Source organism: Lutra lutra, chromosome 16 (assembly GCF_902655055.1).
Source record: "Lutra lutra chromosome 16, mLutLut1.2, whole genome shotgun sequence".
NCBI lineage: Eukaryota > Metazoa > Chordata > Mammalia > Carnivora > Mustelidae > Lutra > Lutra lutra.
Genome location: NC_062293.1, coordinates 41,184,725 through 41,206,708, shown reverse-complemented (window position 1 = coordinate 41,206,708; position 21,984 = coordinate 41,184,725). Strand labels below are relative to the sequence as shown.

Sequence of the window (21,984 nt, the reverse complement as noted above, 5' to 3'; positions counted from 1 at the left end):
GGTAGAAAACACAAAATTAACATCTCTACAAAGCACGCTGCGGGGTACCGTTGCACTTGGCGCTTTACATTTATTATCTTGGTTGGCCACGCAAGGCCCCAGGAAGCGTCTGGATGGCTCCGGGTTCCAAATGGGGAGGTTGAGGCCGGCCGCCGGAGAGCTCCACCCGGGCGGGGACACGGCCTAGGAGCAGCGTGGCCGGCAGGGGGCTCTCCGTGCCGGCCTTCGCGGGAGGACGCGCCGGCAGCCGCTCGGACCGGTCAGAGGAGGAAAAGGGAAAATTACTGGAGCTCGGGGGCGGGAAGAGCTGCGTGACTGGGACGAAGGCACTCGAAACTGTCGAGTCGGGCCCCTCGCGTCCGGACTCGACCCCCGGGGCGGCTCGGGCAGTCCGGGAGAGGGGCACCCAAGCCACCTCCCCGCCCCCGCCTGTGTGTCCTCCCGCGGGTGCCGCAGCCGGGGGCGGTGCCGCCGGGGGGCGGGCGGAGGGCGGGCCGGGGCGGGGCGCCGTCCTCTCTGCTCCGGGAGGCGGTGCGGGCGGGCGCTGGTCGCGTCCGCCCGCCGGGAGCCGCGGGGCGCGCAGCCTTCCTGATGTGTCACCAGCACGTGGAGCTAGCTAGGGCTGAGCGAGCGGGCGGAACTCCCCCAACTTTCGAGGGGTCTCGCCGCCCAGCTCCTCTCCCCGCAGCGCCGGGCTCGTGCTCTTTGGGGAGGGGGCGGCAGCGGCCCCCGGGTCCCGGCATGTTGAGCGAGGCCCCGGCCCCTGGCCCGGCGCGCGCGGGACAGCGGGACGTCGGGGCATAGGGTCCGGCCGCAGCTACTTCCCCGTTGGCGGAGGCGATCCCGGCTCTGCGGTGCGGGAGGGCGCGGCCTGCGGTGGGAGGTGCCCTGCCGGCGGCTCGGCCCCAGCCCCGCGGATCAGAGCGCAGGTAACCGAGGGACGCGGAGCTGGGCCTTGCGGGCGCGGCGTGGGATCGTGGCGAAGTTTCTCCGCGTGTGACTCGAGCGCTCTTGGCTCGGTGTGCGGGGTCAGGGAAGGCTGGGTCCCCGCAGCACCCCCACGCCCAGCACTGTTCCTCGGCCTGCGCCGCGGTGGCTTGGAAGCCGCGGCGCCGAACGTCGTGTAACTTCGGGGGCTGGTTTCGGAGCCCGCGGGCCGAGGTCGGGCGGGGCGGGTGCCTTCTTTGGCGGACGCCGCTTGGGGGAAAGAGCCTCGGCAGAGCAGAGCGCCTTGGAGAGCGCGTGGCGGGATCCAGCCCAAGGAAGCCCGTCGGGGACGCGCCCGCAACCGAACTCGGAGACGCGGGGGAGCTGAGGGCTGGGTCTTTGCGGGCGAGATGAGGGTGTCGGTTCAACTGGCCTACAAAGTCCCAGTCCTCGGCCCCCAGGACCGGCGGCTTCTCCCAAGCTCCAGGCCGGCACGGCAGGAGCTGCACCCGGGCGGGAGTGTGGACCCCTGCCGGTGGCCACCTCCCGGGGCCACTCTAGAGAGGGGGTAGCAGGGGGAGCTCGGTGCGGGCTCTCTGGGCAGATTCGAGGGATCCCTGTGCTTCGCAGAAACAGTGGGAACGTGCTCAGAACTTTAAGTCGGTCACTGTGTGCGGTCGGTGTCGGGTCCGTGTTCTTCGGGTAGAGCTCGTTCCCTCCAGGGCGGACGTGGGGTGCGGGGAGAGACAGCCTCCTGTTCCCCAACTCCCCACGCCCAGCGGCAGCTTTGTCCTGCCGTACTTCCCAGAGCAGCCACCTTGAGCGTGAAAGTGGGGAGGATCGCCCTATTTCTGGAGTTGTCTCTGGAGTGGGGAGATGGGACGGGATGTGGCGGTTTAGCCTCGGTGGAGGGGGAAGCCCCTGCCTGCCCCTCCCTCCCACCGTCGTTTCTTCAAAGATGCATCTTTGTGGGAGTGTTCTTTTGTTCCCTGATCCTGTACCACCTAATGTTGACCGCCGGAGTCAAGTTTTATGCCTCTTAAACCCTCTGCCCTGTCACTTTGTTCTAGCCCTCCAAAAGAAAAAGCCCACCCAGCCCCGGAAACCTTGAGTTTGTTGGGTGTTGGAACTTCTAGTTTATTTTTATATTGTGTCTTGGTTCTCTTGGCGGCGGGGGCCTTGGAAAAACATTTGGGAACGTGCGGTGAGGTGACCTGAGCTGTGTGAAGGGCAGGCTGACAAAACGGGGCACCTTGGGGCACCCTTCTGCCTGACTTGGGAAAACTGAAGGGTTTTCTAGAAGTAGGAGGAGGCTGAGGGAGAAAGCAGCCCAGCCAGGTTGGCCCACCTCTCTGAAAGTTGTGCAAAGACCCCATCTGGAAGGTTTTTCCACAGGCTTCTGTGGGCTTAGTATAGAGTGGACTTTCCTGGAACCCAGTGTACCTGCTCTCCATGTTTGGGTGGCCGTGTCAGGGTGAGGGGACCCCATGGGCTGTGGGGTCACTGAGGCTAGGTTGGGGCATGTGAGTCCAGGAGTGGGCACAGCCTTGCTCTGTTGTTAGCCTGCGTGTTTTCAAGTGTGAGCTTTGTCCTGCGTGCCCTAGTTAGTGTAAGCACAGATGCCAGAACTATGGGAAAAAGTTTGGTCTTACATCTAAATGCACAAGTATCTTAAATTCTCCATTTTGAGGCAAAAGAGTCTGGGAGCAGGCTGGTGGGAGCTTCAGCTGGAGGCCTTCCCTATTTAAGAAAATCAGTGTCCTCTTCAGAGTACTGAACCAGGTTGGGAAAACAGCGTTCTCTCCCTTTGAACCCATGCCTCTCCTGGCCCTGGGGATGAGTCCCTTAAACTAAGTGAAGTCCATGGAAATCTCCAGAATGTTGTGGTCGCAGAACTGGCCTGGAGTGATAGGATGCAGAAAAGCTGATTAGCAGCCACCCTGGAGGGGATAGACATGGGAATAAGGAGCCAGCAGTGTCCCCGGCTTCCCTGGCCTGGTTCAGGTGGCTTGCAGTTTCCCCTCCGGCGTAACTGGGGCTGATCTGGGTTTTAGGGCTTTTTAGGAAATGCCTTAGTGTTTCATTGCTTTGGGGGAAGTGAGTGATTACGTTTTTCCTTCTTGGGATTTTTCCTTTGCAAAGTGTGACTGAATCGGCAACACATCGCACTGGCCTGGCCTCCAGCAGCTGATTTGTGCTTTATTGTGTTGTATTTAGGAATTGGGCTTTGGTTGAGAGCCTTTGGATTTTGCGTCCCTTTTGAATTCTCATAGTCTCCTGAAACAGATGCCCCCCACCCCTACCCCTCCCTCGAGTGCCTCCCTGTTAGCCAGGTCCCTCTTGGCTCCTAGGGAAAGTGGCTGACTTGGGCAGACTTGTGTATCCTGGAGTGGTCTTCTGGAAGCATCCGAATGCGAGGTGGAAAGCTGGTGGGAGGGACGGGTTTCAACCAGACCCCCAGGGTGACCCACAGAAGACTTAAAATCCAGCTGGACTCCTGGTCCTGCCTCCTGGGAGGAAACTTGTATTCCCTCAACTCTTAAGTAGATTACAGCCTGGTGAATAATTAACCTTGGCCTTGCAGCCCCCCCCCTTTTTTTTTAAAGAAAAATCCAGTCCCAACCTATGAAAGATTAAAGATACGTTTTTGTCCAGCAGGATCAGATTGGCAACAGAAGGGTTGGGAGAAGCCAGCCCTCTCATGTCCACCCTGAATGTCCTAGCCGCTCTGGAAGTTAGGATAGTTAGAAATACCTCCGGCGGTTCCCTGGTGGCCGTCCCTGGGAGTGGCATCTGAGCTGCTTCCCCAGGTCTCCCTCGGGCTCCTTGGCCTAAAAGCTGAGCTTTTTGAATGCCCGGCAAAGGTCAGGATTCTGTCCCCTGCTTTGCACTTTGTGTGGCCCTCACTCCTGCACCGAGTAGATTTGCTGCCTGGCCAGTCTGGGGCCTGGCTCAGTTCCTCTATACAAAAGAACAGCGCTCCTAACAGTGACACGTTCGGGAAAGAGTTGTCTGAGAAGCCAGGGGTCGGCTTGGGTTCTGCGAAGTGTGTTTCTGGAAGCATCCTAGTGTGAGGGTCATGAAGACAGACCTGGGGTCCAGATGGGCTTGAGTTGGGAGTCCTAACTGCCACTTGCCAGCCGAGTGGCCTTGGACCAGTAACTCCTCTGTGCCCATTTCTTCCCTTGTGAATGAGAGTTCACTACCTGTGTTGTCACGGCGTGGTGAGCTATATAGGAAAAATGGAGGTTCAGTGCTGGGCACACACCAGTGGACTTTTGACTGGTGTTCATTCCTCGGCTCTCTTATTTGGAATCTGCGTGTGTGTACTTGTCTGTTGAGAAGGGTACAGAGTGATGGAGACCTCAGGCTGGTGGGTCTGGCCAGTTGCAAGGTTGTCTCTTTTGCTGTCTAATGTGTAGCCTTGGGCAAGTTACTTAACCCACTGGGAACAGCAGCTTTGTGATCCTAAGGTGGGGCTCATGCCTGGGAACCTCTTCCCTGGACTCAGGCTTTCTTGTCTACCAGCCCCATGCAGGGGATGGGGCCGGGCTGGGTTATAGCTGTAAGACAGGCATGGTCCTGAGCTGCCCACTGGGATTTGTCCTCTACCTCTGAGGGCAGCTGAGGGCTTCTGAGTCTTCTCCTGGAGGAGGCTGAGGCTCAGAGAGGGAGTGGCTTCCCCAGCATCTCCCGGCTGGCTGGGTGCAGTAGGACTTCCCAGGTCTGGAGCCAGCAAGCGTGAACAGGAGGCGGATGGGGCCCGCATTAGCCAGCACAGAGTCTTTAAAAAGTACCCTGGCTGTGCCAACGTGGCGGCCTTGGAACATAGGCTCTGCAGTACCTCCAGTCTGAAAGGCCTGGGGACTCTGGTTCTGAAACTGAGCACATTTTGTGAAAGGGTCCCAGAAAAGGTGAATTTCTACAGCTGCTCTTGGCTTGCTCGCTCATTGACCCAGTGGGCACGAGAAATGCACCCTGGTGGGACCAGCGAAGCAGGGTACAGAATCAGGGTGGGGGTGTTGGTGGAAGGAAATTAGTTGATATTCCAAAGTACACGGCAGGATAATCAGCATGGGAATAAAAATCAGAGTTTCGTTGGACTTCCTTCTACTTTTTTTTTTTTTTTTAAATGGCTCAGTGATGTTCTGATTTCAAACCAGTGATTGAGAAAGACCAGAATCTCTTCAGTGCTTTCAAGGCCTTTGGGCAGTAGGCTAGGCTCACAGATGGGCCCCAGAGCAGGTGACTTCTCACCCACTGTGCAGCTCCCTCCCTCCTTCCTTTGGCACAGTCTGGGGAATTTGGAAATCTGGGGAATTTTGAAATCGCCCTGTAGCCAGACCCCTTGTGTTTGCTGTCCAGGAGCACTGGGGAGGGAGGTGCTGTGTGGAAAGAACCATCTCCTGATCTTAATCTCTGCTCTGCCACTCTGGGCCCCAGAGCCCCCTTCTCTGTCTGTCCAGCGGGGGAATTGGACTGAATACAGCATACCCCCCCACTTATAGCCTTAATTTCCACGATTCTGGGCCACATTCTGGGCCAGGAGGCACGGAGGAGGGCACAGCATTGGAACCTGGGGCTGCGGTTGGGAGGGGTGGGGAAGGGACTCAGGAGATGTGCAGCTGGGAAATTTGGATCTGTCCGTGAAGACTTTGTGGTTCATTCTCATGAAACTCACTTCCTCTCACTGGATTTCTGCCCCGGGGTGGGGGGTGTTCAAGGGAAAAAGTAGCTTCTCCTTCTTGGTGACAGAGGCTTTCATTCCAGTCTGCAGTTTTCTCTGTTTCTGTGTCCTTTGCAAGGTAGATAGACCTCCCCCATTCTTCCTAAACACAAAGAAGTGGCATTGCTGCTTATCTGCTCATGGCACCTGGCTTTGCAGGAGATTGGGGGAAGACAAAATCCTTTCCTGCTGAAAGCAGGCATTGGTGAAAAGGCATAGGCCTTGCAGTTGGAAACCAGGCTCTCCCATGGACTAAGCTGAGTGACCTTGGACCAGTGACATGCCTTCTTGGGACTCAGTTTTCCTGGCTGCGATGACAGCACGCCTGCCGTGTTTGATCAGAGGATCAAATGAGGATATGTGGGTGAAAGGCCTGGGGCCGGGGCGGTGTGCACGGTGAGAGGGGCACATGTATAGCTATTCTCAGGGGACACCACAGTTCATCCCAGGAGCTGTGGGGCCAGTGAAGAAACCGAGTGAGGTCAAGGAAAGATGACTTGAGCCTGGCAAGCTGCTTGCTGGCTTAATATCTGGGGAGAAAATATGGGGAGAAAAGCAAGTCCTTGCTAGGGGAGGGGAGTGGGAGGAGAAAAGAAAGTCATTGCTTCTGGGTGGGGGAGGGGGAGGGGGTGGGGGAGGGGGAGGGTGTCGCTGACTCTACCAGGGGTGGGTTCATGCATTCCCTGTGCTCCAGCCTATGTGAAGAGACAGGTTAGTGGGAGAATCTCTTCCCGCACAGCTTGCTTGGTGAGCTTAAAAACATGGGAAAAAAATGTGTCTCTGCTCTTGGAACTTTGAGGGTGATTAAGCAGATACTTGTTTTTTTTTTTTTTTTAAAGATGTTATTTATTTATTTGACACTCAAGAGACACAGTGAGAGAGGGAGGCTGCGGGAGTGGTAGTGGGAGAGGGAGAAGCGGGCTTCCCAAGCCCTGTGGGGGGCTCGATCCAGGACCCTGGAATCATGACCTGAGCTGAAGGCAGATGCTTAACGACTGAGCTGCCCAAGTGCCCTAAACAGTTAACTTGGAAGCAGGACTTGCATATGAGCAAAGTGTTAGTCTCCAACTGTATACCTGAGAAAAGTCAACCAGACCACTTGCTCCCAGCAGGTCCATGTGCAGGGTTCGCCCTCCCCTGGCCTCAGTCTCCCTCTCCCCCTCCCCACTGTCTCTGCTTCTTCTATGTCTGGGGATCGCCTGCCTTCATTGTCACTCAGGTCTGGACACACACTAACCTTGGCAAATCACTGAATGTTAAACATCTGGCAAAATACCACATTTCGACAATGGGCCTTTTCTGTATAGATGAGGATAGAGAAGGGCAGTGTCAGATGCTGGAAAACCACTTAAGCAATGACAGTGGAAAGGGGCAGGGTCCAGGATCCTGACTTGAATATGAGAGGTGGTGATGGGGGGGGGGGGGGGGGGCTGCTCCTTAAATAGAAGGAGGTGGGAGGAGGCCCTGTCTGCAGGGCCTGAGTGGGGGGAAGGGGGCTGCTGCCAAACTACCTTGGCATCCTCCCTTTTGTCCTTTCGGTGGATTTTGTTGTAATTAGACAAGTCGTGACAAATATCCCATTGCCCTTTGGGCTGGGGAGTGAGGACTCCTGCCTGGAAACCCAGCCTCGTTCACTGGGGAGTCATAATTAGGCAAGAGAACAGTTCTCGGGCCCTTGATTCAATAAAGACCCTTTTATGATGTTGGTTTTTCCCAGAAAAATAATACCACTTTGCCCCGTTTATTGCATTTAGATGTGTAATCATATTAGAGCTAAACAGCCCGGGGGACCGAAGTTACGCAGTTGGGGTTTTCACCAAAGCCTGTTACCGGGTCTTCAGAGGAAAACCGTGTCCTCAGAAAAAAAGGAAAAATGACAAGGAACGTTTTTGAGGATTTTTCTCTCTTGGCATTCAGAGGATATTTTCTTGCATCAGGGTGAGAGGTGGCCCAGGATGAAAACCAGAAAGTGAAACTAACTTGAGTGGCCCTTGTCAGTGCCGGCCCCTGGTGCTCTGCGCAGCCCTGCCTGTGCCCAGCATGGTCCCTCCTTGTCGTGCAAATGGTATTCGTCAGATGGGCAGCACGTGCCCCGCCGAGGGCTGGAGGAAGTGCCAGAGAGGATGCCTGTGCCCTCTCTCCACCAGGAGTCGTGGTGTCCTAGCACGTCTGCACCGCGGTGGCTGGGCTGCGGACGCCCGCGCTCACAGGTGGCAGGGCTTGGCCTGCCCAAGCCCCTCCCCCTGAAGGGTAGTCAGCCCTGACTAAATATAGTCCTGGAGGTCGCAGGCAGCTTTGATTGGTTGGGAGCGTTGGTCTGGCCGCGCCCACGGTCGCTGACCACGCCCCTCCAGGTGGTTGGCTTTGGTGGGGGAATGCCCTATCCAAGGCGCTCTCTCCAGCGTGCAGACCCTCTTCTGCGCCCACATCCCCTCTCACCTTCTTACCCCAGACGTTTTGTCAGGCTAACCGTGTTTCCCAAGCCCGCCGTAAAATCCCTCCTAGAAATCTGCCCAGAGCCGGCTTAGGCAGAGCTCATCAGTGGAGCCCAGAACCTCTTTCCCAATTTGGGGTTTAGAAATCTCAGGCGATGAGGAAATTTCTGGGAGTCATTTGTAGGAGTGCTCTGTTAAGAAACAGAGGGTATGACATTTCAGAATGCTGAAACCCTGTTGCATGAAAAGGGGGAATCCATTTAATTCCAGGACAGCTGATGCGAGTTACTGCTGAAATACTTTTAAGTTATCACCCTTTACCGCAGAAACGCTGCATTTCATAGATGATTCCACTGTTTATAGATAATAGGTATTAAAATATTCTTCTGGTATGACTATTGTAAGGTTTGAGGGTTTTGGTTTTTCAGACTTACTAGACTTTCTGGATGTTTTACACTCTGGAAGAAGTGCTATTGAACTATATATACATAAGAATAATCCATACTGGGTTGTTGGGGTTTTTTTTTTACTTTTTTTTTTTCTTCTCCAAAGTAATATAATTAGAACATCTGAAACCAGATTACCTAATTAGTACATTTTTCTAATTAGCTGTTAGGAACTTGGGATGATATAAATTATTGTAGATTTCCAGATGGAACTTTAACGACAGGGAGGTTTGGAGCAAGTACCCACAGAGGGAAATAATCATGTGTTTTCCGTTTTGGCTATCACCCCCTCACCTGTTCCCCACAAAACACCTCGTGTGCCTTCCCATGTGGCAGCCACAGTGTCCAGACAACAGTTTCGTTTTCCTTATCTCAGGTAAATGGAATTGGAAACATTTCTCATCTATGTCAGTTTCTTCTGACAGTGGAGCGGGTCCATGAAGGCAGGGTTCAGATACTACTTTTTGACATTTGTCTGCAGTAATGTTAGTGGCTGATCTTTGAGGAAGAACGTTCTGGTGATCTAGTTCATGTAGTTCGTATTGTCGTATGCCTCCTGAGTGCTCGCTTTTGTGCCTGGTGGCCGTGGGGCTGTCTGCGGGGAATGAAGCCAGGACCCAGCTTTTGTCCTTTCTGGCTGTTCTTGGGTGCAGGCTCCCGGTCCTTAGGTGAAATTCCAAATGCAAGAAAACTGCAAACCAAAAGTTTGTTGTTATAACTAATATTGTGGGAAAACCTGACCCACATGGACTTGAGACTACGAGAGTCCCTCTTTCTCTCGGGCAGTATGAGTATCTGTGGGTTTCACTACAGAGAGATGAGTGTGTTCCATTAGGGGTGCTGCCCTGCTGGGGTGTGGCAAAACAGGCGGTGTGTGCACCTCATGGCTTTTTTAAACCCTGGAAAATTCTGAAATATGTATGGTCTGAGGGCTCCTGGGGAGAGCACACAGGTCTGAGTCCAAGCCCGGCGGTTGGGCGGGGGGGCGGGGGTTAGGGCCCCAGCCTTTCTGGGGTGTGTTTCTCCTTCAGCACATCCGAACAGCAGCAGGCCTCAACGGTCCTCAGAGCCCTTCCCTCGTCAGGCCTCAAACCCCACGGAGGCCCAGAGGTTTTCCTCACTGTTGTATTCTCTGTGGAGCACACTAGGTCCTAAGTGAATACTCACCAGAAGCAGGTGTCAGCGAAGTTTCCCTGTGAGGAGCCAAATAGGGTTGCTCTCTGTGGCAACTCTGCTCTTCTCTTTCGGTGTGAAAGCAGTTGTCGATGCTGCCTGAATGAGTACACCTGTGTTGTAATAAAACTAGATACAGAAACAAGAAGGGGTCTGGGTTGGGCCCCCCGTCTGCCAACCTCTGTGCGAAGGATAAAGGCATCTTTAAACGTAGACTCTTCTTTTCCGTACGGTTAGCTGAGCTGTCTGCATGCCTACTCGGCTTCTCTTGTTTTCCTCCCCCGTGGAGTCTCCCTTAAAGAGATAAAAGTTGTGGCTCTGATGGACAACCCACGCCTGGCTTTGGCTCTTCCAGAAGGTCTGGAGCTGTGGATGAGAGGAGGGTGCCGTCTCCCTGAAGCAGCCTCATTAGCGGCCGTGGGTGTTTGTGTGGCAGATGCGCTCAGGCTGCCGGCCAGCCTTGCCCCTGGGCACTTGGACCTCCACTCGCTGATGAATTTTGGGGGGCGGTGCTGAGCCAACTCTAAGGCACACTGGTCAGTCGGCATTGGGCCAGGCAGGGCTGGAGAGTTTATGGGGCGGGGGGAGCAGAAGGGGTGAGTGTAAGCATTCAGGAGCTGAGGTGTTCTTGGCAGAAGAATTTCTGGCTGAGAGAGATTGGTTATCGTAAACCTAGGGATTCTGATGGATGATTACGGGTCTCCTGGCTTTGTTCATCCCAGCCTGTGGACAGCCGGTAGGGGTGGATGGGGCCCCCACGTCTAGGAAGGCTTTCTCCCACAGCAGAGGCTCCGGGCCAGCGAGCCCTCAGGCTTCCACCTCCAGAGCAGCTGTCCTGGAGTTGACCGGGTAGGTGCTGGAAGGAGGGCCTGCAGGCCGGCTCCCCAGAGCCGGAGCACCAGCGACCCTCCACCTGGCCTGACCAGCTCGCTCTGCTGGGGAAGCTTGGCCCCTGCCTCGAAGCGTGCTTGGCCCCTCCAGGCCCAGCCTGTCTCAGCCAGCCTCCGCCGCAGGCCCCAGTACCCACCGTCTGTGTGCTCAGTAGCTTCTCTGGAGGAGGGCTTCCCCCAAGACATTTCGGGACTCTTGCCTTGCGCCTGACCACTTCCTTCCCTCGCCAGGGTGGGACTGGCACATTTCTTTCTAAAGCAAATTCCAAACAAGGGCTGATAACTCTGCTTGGCTTTTCTTTTTCCTTCCACCATGGTTTTGTGGGTTGCTGGCTATTTTAGGGATGCCACACTCAGAGCGGAGCCTCCTCACGATGCAGCGACTCTGGAAGCCTGGATGGCTTTTCACCCCCGCCCCCTGGTCATCCATGTGTGACTGGCACAGGCCAGGCTCAGGGAAGGCCCGGGGACCAGGAAGGGGTGAGCTCTGCTGTCTGCTGTGCCTAAGTGGGTCACTTTCATACCCCTAGCACGGCTTGTGGGGGACAGTCTCTGGCCACGACCTGGGGCAGCCCCCCACTCTCACACCGACCTCACCGCATTATTGAACACCTGCATCAGACTGCCTGAGTGGGCGGCCTGGAGCGTTGGTGCCCGAGCATCACACAAAGAGCCTGTTTGCAATGTGGACTGGGCCCCTGAGAGCCAACCATGGTGATCCATGCTTGTGACAGGGATGTATGTGGTTTCAGGACTGTGGGCCCAGGGCGGGGGGCAGGAGGTAAAGCCGCTTTGCAAGCATGGGGTCAGGGGGAGCCGGGAGAAAGAAAGAGGCACCGGGAGCAGGAAAGAAAGGTCACCCAGAGGAGGGAAGCTGAGTGGAGAAAAACACAGCAGGGGGTGGGTCAGGATGGCTCCCCGCCCCCCATGGAATGTTCTGGGCCAGGCAGAGTTCTAAGCCTTTGACAGGAGTGAACTTTAATCCTGCCAGCCACCCGTGAAACAGGTAGGTACCCCGATCTCGCAGAGGAGCGGACTGAAGCACAGTGGGTTGGAGAGCCCAGCAAAGGTTCTGTGGCCGGGAAGCCGGGCTGGATCTCACCCTCTTGCACCGTCTCCCACGGAACCAGGGCACCCCAGGTGCCAGGACCTGCTCACACAGAATTTGTGCAAACCTCAGGCTGGGACTTCTGAGCGTGCCAAGTATGGTGCCATCCTGCCATCGAATGGTCCAGATGGCTTCGGTCCTCATGTGTGGGGGACAGCTTGGCTTTTGCCGGAGGAGTGTATGGCTGTGATCTGGTTAGGGCAGAAGGCTGTGGGCGAGAGGACAGTTGTCATAACCTAGTTGGGCGAGGGTGAGACTCTAGCCCGGCGGCTGGGTTTCTGGGCACACTTCCTCTTGGTCTGAACCAGGAAGGACCTGTGGTGTGGGGCAAAGGCTCAACCCTAGTGTCAGGAAGCCCCGAGGTCTGTGCCTGGACCCCTGTCCCGGGTGCTCTTCCCAAAGGGGAAGAACTTCCAGGACGTGAGTCTTTGGCAACTTCTAGGGCGATCCTGGCCCAGCCCCTGCCCTTGGGGTCTGAGGGGAAGGGGGAAACTGCTCAGAGAGGGTGATACACTTCTGTCAGGAACCTGCTGAGTGCTTTGTATACTTGCTCCCTTCTACCCTCATACCACCCCGTAAAGTGGGCTGCTTATTCCTGTCCACAGATGAGAAGGCCAAGGCACAGAGAAGCAAGGTAACTTATACACGGTCACACAGCAAGTAAACAGAGCATGGCACCACGTTGCCTTCACCACAGCGGGGCCGCACAGCCCCACTGGTGACAGGCCCCTGAGGGATGCGTGCCGTGTCAGGCTGGGTGGGGGGTGGAATTCAGGCTTCAGGGCACAAGTTACCCACTGAGGGGTGGCATTCTGTACCATGAGGTTCAGAGGAGTCAAAAGCCCAGGGTCTGTGGAGGGGGGTTTCTGCTGCCCCAGAGGCCTGCCTAGACTGGGGAGCAGAAGGGCTCATCCCATAAAGAAGGACCATAAACCAGGCTCTTGATTCTGGAAGCCCTTCTCATCCTCCCACAAGAAAAGCAATCTGCCACCATCCTCTCCCCTTTCTTCTTGGTCCCTTTCTGACTATCCCCTCACCCCACCCCCAGTGTACCCGAGCCCGTGCTTCCCAGCAGAGCCTGTCAGCTGGTGGATTTGAACCTGAGTACCATCTGGGACTTACCAGCCATCTTTGCCCATCATAGGCAGTTTTTGTGGGAGTCAGGGACCTGTTGCTCAGGCCCACCGGACGCTGTCGTCTCCTCCAGAGCCCACCTCTGAGGAAGGGCTAGAGCGGGGAAGGCTGGACGGACCCCACGGCGTGCTGTTTGTCGCACACCACACTTCTTGCCTCCCACCAGGGACAGAGCACCACCGGGGACAGGACTGTGGCTGGGAAGCTGGGAGCTGGGTCTCACCCTCTTGCTCTGTCCCCCACAGAGCCAGGGGACCCCAGGTGCCAGGACCCGCTCACACAGAAGTTGTGCAAACCTGAGGCTGGGGCTTATGAGCGGGCAAGGCATGGTGCCGTCGTGTTGTCGAATGGGCCAGGTGGCTTCGGTCCTCGTGTGTGGGGGACAGCTTGGGTTTTGCTGGAGGAGTGTATGGCCGTGATCTTAGGGCAGAAGGCTGTGGGCAAGAGGACAATGGTCAAAACCTAGTTGGGTAAGGATTTTCAAGAGCTGACCCTTTGGTTCCTACAGCAGAACTGAAGTTCTCTTACTGCCTCTGAAAGGGGAGAGACCGCTGGGAGCTCAGTTCCTCTTGAGCCCATTTTAGAGACAGGGTCACCAAGCCCAAAGCTGGAGGGACCAGAGTTCAGGTCCCCTCTGACTCTGAGTCTTTTGTCTCTCAGCTGTTCTTCGAGAGGGTTTTAGGAGTGGAACCACTATGACTCCCCCCCCATCCCCACCCCATATCCTCCTCTCTAAGGACCTAGCCTGGCCTCCCAGGAAGTCTAGAGCTGACTCGCCTGCATTCCCATTGCCACGTCAGGCCTGTGAATTTCCCTTGGCTCGGCTGGAGCTCAGTCTCTACAAGATGGGTCCACGCCCCACAGGGGAAGACCCTTCTCACAGGTCTTACTACATTCCCTGCTTCTTGGGACTGCCCTCAGCCGCTTGGGATTCTGGTGCATTCCAGTCTCCCGCCCTCTGTGGGCAGAAAGTGCTGGGTTTAGAGCTGGCTCGGGGTGGAGGAAAGGCTGGTCATTCCTGAGCATGCTGTGGGGGCAGTGAGGCTGGCCTCCCAGAGACTGCCAGCTGCCCTACCCCCCACAGAGCCTTCAGGGGCCAGAGGGCGGTGGGTGGCCCGGGTCTGGTGAGGGGACGCCCTCTCCACCTCGGCTCCCCTGGGCCGGCCCGTGGATTGCTTACTTACCTGGAGAGCGTTCAAGGACAGCAAGAAAAATGAGGGACTTTCAGGGGCAGCTGTGTTCTCTGACTCAGTCATAATGCCCCTAAAAATCCTTATTGTTCTTGCAGTATGCATCAGACAGTGGCCACCAAGCCACCCCTCCTCACCCGCCGGGCAGCTCTGGGACAGGAAGGGCTTCCTGGGGTCTGACTGGGACATCCTCCCCTGTCCTCCTGAAATGAGAGCGAATTATTAAAAACAATTCTGTTGGGCCAGTGCCTTGATTTGCATATATTTTTACAATTTCTTTCTTTTCTTTCTTTCTTTCTTTCTTTTTTTTTTTTTTTGTGGGGGCTCAGCATTGAGATAGTCCTGCACAGAATGGAACTCAGGAGAATACAGCATCTCCCCAGTTTGCGTGCAGGGAAGGTTCTGGGAGCCTGGCGGCATGTGTGGGGCCCAGGGATGGGCGCCTTAGGGGGCCAGTTACATCAGGAGCGGCAGTGTTGGGCTTGCCAGGATGCTCCACTCTCCTGAGAAGTTGGAACCGAGTAGGGGCAGGAAGTCGTACTATGTTTTAAAAAACAGAGGGAGCCCAGCCCACTCCCTGAGAGCCATTTTGAAAATACGATGCTGGTGGATTCAAAGGGCTTCTCCCCGCCAACCCCTGCTGTGCCCCCACCTGGCTTGTTCTTGGCTGGATGTTCTCTGTCCCAGGTACACCTCCTGGGGGCTCCTCACGTCTCAGCAGGTGCCCCCCTTTAAACGTTTCAAGCCCACCCCATGGATAGGTTGGCTGAGCCAAGACCTTGTCTTGGGTGGATTTGGGGTTGCTTGCTGGGGGGCTGTCGAGAAGAAATACCAAAATTTGTGACTTGTCCCTCTCAACGCAGGAATGCCAGTTCATAAGAAGGCCCCCAGTTCCCAAAACAGAATCTGCCCCCCTATCCCTGCCGCCACCACCACCCCTAGCTGAGGCCAAGCAGGTGGCCTGCCCGTGCATGGACAGACAGGGAGGTGAACAGGCAGCAAACAGGACTCTGAGCTCCTGGGGTCCACCCCTGAGTTCCTCGCAACCTCACAGGTCAGCAAGAGAAATTAATCGTCTAGGTATTTCTTGGGTTTCCAGGTGCAGACTCAACAAGCTCTGGTCACCGGAGAAGATGGCTGTTTGCAGGACCCTGACCACAAGACTATCCTTCTGGGCAGCCTGGCCCCTTGCTTCTTAGGCTCTGGTCATCTCTCCACACCAGCTGTCCCAGAGGCCACTTTAGACGGCTGGGTTTGCTCAGGAGCCTCAGCGTTCTCTGTCCAGGAGAAGGGACAGTGTCAAGGTAAAGATTAACGTGAGGTTGGGGGCAGGGGCAGGGTGCAGAGTGATGTTCATGGCTGCGTGGTAAGAGGTGGATGGGGCTTTTGCAAAATGAGATTCTCACCACCTACAATGGTCGTAGGGTGCTTGGTCATTCCTCATAGCTAACTTTAAAATCAACTGTCCCTCCCTGAGGCCCTTTTGCTCTGCCCTGCCCTTCCATTCCCTGCTCTCACAAAAACCTCCATATGCTTGAGTGTGTTCCTCCTCCTTTACAACAAAAAGCTTGCTCCCCCCCACCCAAATTTTTTTAAAAGGTCGTACATGAAAAATAAAGCTGAGTCCCATGTCCTCCCCAACTGTACTGCCTTCCACCGTAGAGAATTTCAAAATCCAGAAGGCTGAAAAGGCTTATAAAAATGCCCATGCCTAGAGATAATGTCTGCTAATGAAAGAGATCCTTCCAGCACTTTCCCCTACGCGCATACACACCCTCACCCAGTTAGCAGGATTGGGGTTTTTTTTTTCTTTTCTTTTTTTTTTTTTAAGATTTTATTTATTCATTTGACAGATAGAGATCACAAGTAGGCAGAGAGTCAGGCAGAGAGAGAGAGAGGAGGAAGCAGGTTCCCTGACAAGCAGAGAGCCCGATGCAGGGCTCGATCCCAAGACCCCAGGATCATGACCCGAGCTGAAGGCAGAGGCTTTAACCACTGAGCCACCCAGGCGCCCTAGGATTGGGATTTTTAAAAGGCGTGAGGCTTATAATCCATTTGAGCAATGGCCCTGTGCCCTTGGGAGCCGGAGTCTCTCTTCTTTTTGCCAAGTGGGATGGGTTGATCGCCTGTAGCCAGGAAGCTCTGTGGCAGGTTATTGGAGGCACACGAGGTCTCTCTTCTAAACCAGGATTAATGAAGTTGGTGAGGACACTGGAGTGGCAGGCTTTGTCCTGATTGATCTCCAAGTGGGCAGCTGCTCTGCTTCTAGACCCTGGTGGCCTTAAGAATCTAGGGAGCCTTTACAAACATCAGTGCCTGTTCTTCCTCCCCAGCAAGGCAGGTTGGACTTGGGTTACCAAGGATGGGGCAGGTTGCACCTAGGGACTGGTATCTGTCTGTCTGCTGTTCTTCTGTTAAGTAGCTGGAGAACTGTCCGGCTTCATGGCCACACGTTAGAGCTGGAAAATTCTTATGGCTCTGCCTTCAGGGTCTGATCAAGGAGGTGTGACCAGTAGGCAGCACTTTCTCTGTGCTCAGAGGCCTCTTCTGATCCTCATCGAGTAGCATGGAGGCCCACCGGAAGACGCAGCTGGGATGGGGCAGAGCTGGGGTCAGAGCTATAGTTCCGGACTCCCGAGGCGGGTGGTTTCAGTGATAATTACTGATAATGAGCATATGGTCCTAACAGGCGTAGCATGATGCTTACTAATACTTAAGCATTGGGTCGGATGCTACTGTCTCACGGAGGAGGTAGGTGTCTGCACTCCAGGGAGGTTGGCTTCCTGTCCTCCAGTCTTCCTGATGGGAGTGTGCCCCTGGCCAGCCAGCACCCACAGCTGCTGCCATGAAGGCTGCCGTGTGGCCTGGGATCCTAGCTCTGGGCAGGGCAAGACTGAATCCCATTTTCAGAACATACCAGAGGCGTGGCCAAGGTGGAGCAGCTGGGGGGTGAGGCAGAGGCCCCCAGTTCCCTGCTCCTTGCCTGGACAGGGGTGTCTAGGAAGGGGCCGAGCCTACATGGGGCTTGCTTATCTGGACCCTGCTCTGAGCTGGCAGCCGTCAGGGTCAGGACCCCTGCTAGGGGAGTACCTGGGTCTCCAGAAGGCTGTCCCTGCCCCTCCCTCCTTCCTGCAGAGCTAGTCTCCAGGAGCCTGGCCAGAGGGCCACCTGGGCAGGCTGCCAGTGCGGGGAAGTCACGGGCAGGCACACTGTGAGCTCCAGGAAGCTGTTGGCTGTTCCTGGACCCGTCTGCAGAGCTGGAGGGCCAGCCTGCCTCAAACATGATGGGTGCGGCCAGGAGCTGAGAACACAGCTTTCCCAGAGCCCAGCAGCTCTGGGTCAGGCCCACGGGTTTTCTTGGGCAATAAGGACCTGAGCCTTGGTCACCTCTTCCCTTGTTGGCCTTGGCTCTCTTCTCCCCAGTCGGGCTCTCCCCCTGCCCCCCACCAGCTGTTCTGCAGCAGACCACGCTCTTGGCAATGACATCCATTTAACCTGCTTCCCAGAAAACAGGATAGTTGGGCAGACAGACTCAGCCAGCACCTTGGTGGGAAACAGGGCAGTGGACCTCAGCTCAGGCTTTCCTTACCCAAGCTCCTTGGGGGACTGGGTTGGGAGATGGCCCTAAGCAGCCTTGGCTTACCTGGGTCAGAAATAACCTTAGTTCAACTCACAGCCTCGAACAATCAGGCTGAGGCCGGAGCTTTGAGCTCCTGGAGCTGGGGAGTGCCAGGGGGTAGGGGGATGGGAGTGGGGTAGTGGGGATAGTCCTTTGCCCTGGAATCTGATCGGGGGCAGCCGTTTACCTTGGGGTCCTGGGTAAAGCCCCCCACTACTGAGTCTGTTGCCTCATTTGGTCAATGGGCATAACAGGGCCCTGTAAACATGTGTCTGAGTGCAAATACGAAGTCGTTGCTCCCTTTCTCACCCCTTCTAGGAGTACTCCAGCAGAGAACCCTGGGAGGTGTCTAGCATGGAGAAGATGCTCTCTTAATGTAGGTGCCGTGCTCAGGAAGTGAGGTTTGATCTCAGTGTGTTGGATTGGTGCCTTCTGTCCTTAGCTCCATAGAGATGACCTTTCCTTCCTCTTCCTCTTCCTCTCTGGCCCTCCTGCCCTGGCTGGACCCTGTAGGGAGGATGGCTCTGGCTTGAGATGCTGCGGTTCCTCTCAGGTCAGGCCCACGGAGACCCAGAGCCCATGGAGGCCTCCTTCCCCTCCTTGACATTCATCCTGCAAGGCCAGACGCCAACTCCAAGGCGTTCCCTCTGGGCCTGGGCCAGAGAAGCTGTGGCAGAGCTCCTCCTCCTCTCTGGGTGCAGACAGCCCAGCACAGGCAGGAAGGGCCTTCTGTTTGCCATGGCTGGTGGGGAAGAGATTAGTGCTCGCTTTCTGTTTTGACTCTCGTATCGAACTAACAGGCAGGCTGTAACGTCACAGAAAAGCACGCTTGAGCCTTGAATGAGCCTTTCCTAATGCCTGGCCCCTGTAGGGGTGGCTGGAGGTAGGAATGGGCAGTACCACCAGCACCTGGGAATGTGGTAAAATGCGACGGCCATCTGTTGGCTTTCCCTACCCAGCGTCTACATCTCTTTCTCCTGATAAATCCCTCTTCCCCTTCCCAGGATCACCTCTCACCCCCTTCAGCTTTAGAGGCAGGCACGGATCCCAGGATGGACACGGAGACCGCCCCTTGGGGGTTTTGCAGCAACTATGGGGAAAGAGGCATTTGTTGTTTGTGCAATTTGCCAGGTTGATGGAATGGCTGGTCACCATCCTGTTCTCTACTTGAGGTTGAAGCCAACAAAGAAGAAAAAGCTCAGAGATGGAGAGAATAGGCTATCTGGATATCAGTGAGCCCCTGGATCCAGCCATGCCTGAAGCTAACCACACCTCTGGATTAACCTGATTATATGAGCCAATGCATGTCTCTTGCTCAAATCATCCTGAGTTGGGTTTCTGTCTTAGAAAGGGTCCTGATAAATCAGTTCTGAGGTATACTTGACATGCCATAAAACCTACCCATTTTGTTTACCGCCATTGAGATAGAGAACATTTCAAGCTCTGGGACCACCCCTGATCTGCCTTGGTTATGGAGATTGATTTTGTCTTTTCTAGAAATTCCTATAAATATGATCGTTTAGTGTGTACTCTTTTGCGTCTGGCTTCATTCCGCATGTCTTTGAGATTCACCCATGCTGTGTGCCTTAGTAGTTCATGCCTTACTTCTGAGAAGCCTTCCACCGTGGGGATGTACGAGTTTGTGCAGCCATTTATAAGATGGTGGATAGTCAGGCTGTTCCCAGATTGTGACTATTATGAATAAAACTGTTTTTGAACACTGAACCCAGGTCTTTGTGTAGGCATACGTTTCCATTTTTGTGCCTAGACATCAGTCTCACTTCACAGTTGAGGAGGTCAAGGGTCGGGAGGGTAGAATGACTTGTCCAAGGTCACACGGCTGAGGGCTCCTGTGGCTTGCACTGGGAACACAAAGGAGGGCAGTGATGCAGCTGGGTGCGCGGGTGTCCTTTAATAAACGACCTCAGACTGCTTGGGGAGGGGGCGTGTGGAATCACACTGCTCAAGAACATCATTGCTGTCATTGCCAGTTGGGATGGTCAGAATGAGTTGTAGCCATGTTGTCTTTATCTTTTCATATCATTTGTTTCCCCTGTGGATTCCGCTGTGTGAGACGATACCTACTAAACAGATTGCATTCGAGAAGCCAGAATCGACTTCCCCAATTATCTGAGCTGATAATCACCCAACAAGCTTGTATGAAGATTGGAGCTGAAATCACTCCAGCCCAGACTGGAGACCTGCTTTTTCTTTTCCTGGCTTAGGACCAACAAATCATGAACCCATCCCCGTAGGGGAGGAGGTCAAGTTGGTAAGCCCTGATTTAGTCCAGCCTCTCCTCTCCCAGGTGCTTAGCCAAATCTCTCCCTCCTGGGCTTCTCTCTGCTGAGGTCAGCCCTTGGATGTCAAGTGTGCATGTTTTGAATTCCACAGGGGTCAGCATCCTAGGGACTCTCAGTCAGCCCTGGGTCCAGCTGTGCCAAAGCCAGATGCACCTCTGGGCCTTCCTCTCCTTTATTGAGCCCCGTACAACTGAAGGAGTACTGGCTCCTATAGCTTAGCTGGGGCTGCACCCTTTGGTGAAGCTTTCCCCAAGTTCTCCGGGCAAAATCAACACACAGCCCGTCCAGTTCACTTCCTGGGGTGGGGTGCTGGTGGTGTGGACACTGCTAAGTGCTTCATGTGCATTATCCCCAATCTCTCAACAACCCTGGGGGAGACACTATTACCCGCATTTTACTGTGGGGGAAACTGAGGCACAGAGACCTAGGTGTATCATACACAGAATGCTGGTGCATTGTATGTATCGCATGTGCCTCTACAGAGTCTGTCTGCTCCCCTGCCCACCAGACCCCTGGCTACGGCTCTTCCACACTGAGCTGCCCAGCTGCCTCCCCACTGGCTGACCCACTCAGGGCAAGGGGTCTGGCTCCCGCATGGCCAGCAAAGGGGCTAGAGAGCACTCTCCTGGAGCATGGAGGGAGTTCATTCTTAGGAACGTGCTCTGAGCAGTAGGAGGTGGGAGGACAGACCCCTCTCCCTCTTTCCCTCCCTCTGACTATTTGAGGCACGTTTCCCATGTGTGGTCTGGTGTAAAGCAGGGTCCAGTGTAAAGCAGGGACTGTGTGGTTCTCATCACCTCCTGTCGCTTCCCCTCCTCCCCTCTGATCCCATCCCCTTTTTTCCCCCTCCCTCTTGCTGCCCTGCAGTTCCCTCTTGAAGTCAGCAGTACTCAGTCCCTAGCCAAAGGCTCTGTTTTCTGGGGAGCTCAGGGGGTATGGCCCCAGGGTCTAAATGGGGCAGGCCGCAGAGAATGTGGGACAAGAGAAAGATGCATTACAGCATTCCCTGGGGGATGGGGAGTAGGTGGGGAGTCAGAGGGAAGTAGTAGGGGCCAGGGACATTGCCAAATTCATCAGAGCATTCCCCTTTCTCTCCCCCACGCCCTCTGCAACCTATTCACTAGGTTTCATCCATCAAATCCTGTCTGACCCACCCCCCGTATTCCAGAGCCCCACTAACCTCCGTCCAGGAGAGTTGAGTCTGTGCTCCCTGATGCCCTATTTGCTAGTAGGTGATGCTTCAAGGTCCTCAGCCTCTCCGAGCCACTTTCCCCTTCTATAAAATGGGGACAAGAATGGTTTTACCACATAGGACTGCTGAGCGACTTAACTGACGCTTGGTTTTGTGTCTGGCACGTAGTAGGTGTAGATGCCCTTGTGGATGCTCCCTGTCCAATGTCACCTCTTCCAAGTCCAGCCCTGCTCTCTCGAAAAGGCCTCTCCTCCATTCTCAGTCCCTATTGAGTCTACAGGGCTGTCCCCCACCCCAGTCCCATATCTGTCCCCAGACCCACGCCAATCAGCACATCCCAATACTGACCTGACCTCAAGGATCAGCTCACGTCTGGGAATGAGACCCAAGTCGGAGTGGTCCTTTGTCACACTGTCCTGGAGTTTTCTGGAACAGTAAGGGAAGAGGTGCTTGCTCTTTGCTGAGATCATTAGCTTGGAGCTATCAAAGGCCATTTTTACTATGTGGCCATTAGAGAATGAGGTCAGAAGGCAGCAGAGCCAAAAGGTGGAGCAGGACACCAAATGCTGAGGATGTCTCCAGAGCTCCTGGATCCAGGCATGCCAGAAGCTAGTTAACCCCTGGAATTTTTTAGGAATTAGCACACAGACGAAATTTCTCTCTCTCTCCCCACATCTCCCACCCCCCCCCCCTTTTTTTTTTTTTTTTGCTTAAGCCAGTTCAGGTTGAATTTCTGTGACTTAAAATTGAAGTGGTCTGGACTGATGCAATAGGTTCTGTGTATAATTGCTGCTGTTACTGCAAATATTATAAACGGGCACCTGGGTGGCTCAGCGGGTTA

General features: G+C 55.0%; 1 protein-coding gene and 1 long non-coding RNA gene across 3 annotated transcripts; one reads left to right on the top strand and one right to left on the bottom strand.

Moving 5' to 3' along the window:
* The first annotated feature begins 548 nt into the window (after positions 1–548).
* Positions 549–19,373, top strand: LOC125087759 (uncharacterized). The gene is made up of 4 exons (XR_007123509.1): positions 549–929; positions 15,129–15,333; positions 17,967–18,024; positions 18,653–19,373. It is a non-coding gene; the product is annotated as an uncharacterized LOC125087759 (long non-coding RNA).
* LOC125087758 (uncharacterized) lies at positions 7,561–21,724 on the bottom strand. 2 transcript variants are annotated; one of them, XM_047708398.1, is made up of 7 exons: positions 21,492–21,724; positions 21,132–21,227; positions 14,024–14,232; positions 13,136–13,273; positions 11,773–11,913; positions 9,702–9,820; positions 7,561–9,225 (listed from the first exon to the last, which is right to left on the bottom strand). In XM_047708398.1, the coding sequence occupies exons 3-7, from the start codon at positions 14,216–14,218 to the stop codon at positions 9,063–9,065; spliced, it is 756 nt and encodes a 251-aa protein (XP_047564354.1). In that variant the 5' UTR covers positions 14,219–14,232; positions 21,132–21,227; positions 21,492–21,724; the 3' UTR covers positions 7,561–9,062. The 2 variants fall into 2 exon arrangements, with proteins under 2 accessions (XP_047564354.1, XP_047564355.1); XM_047708399.1 differs by lacking the exons at positions 21,132–21,227; positions 21,492–21,724 and having other exon boundaries at positions 13,617–14,493.
* Between the last annotated feature and the right edge of the window lie 260 nt (positions 21,725–21,984).

Coding starts and splice junctions, on each gene's coding strand:
- LOC125087758 (XM_047708398.1), bottom strand. CDS start 14,218: ATGTCCCAGTCAGACCCCAGGAAGCCCTTCCTGTCCCAGAGCTGCCCG. Junction 13,274..14,023: donor TGTCCTTGAACGCTCTCCAG/GTAAGTAAGCAA, acceptor TCTTGCCCACAG/CCTTCTGCCCTAAGATCACG. Junction 9,821..11,772: donor CTCAGAAGTCCCAGCCTGAG/GTTTGCACAAAT, acceptor ATTACAACACAG/GTGTACTCATTCAGGCAGCA.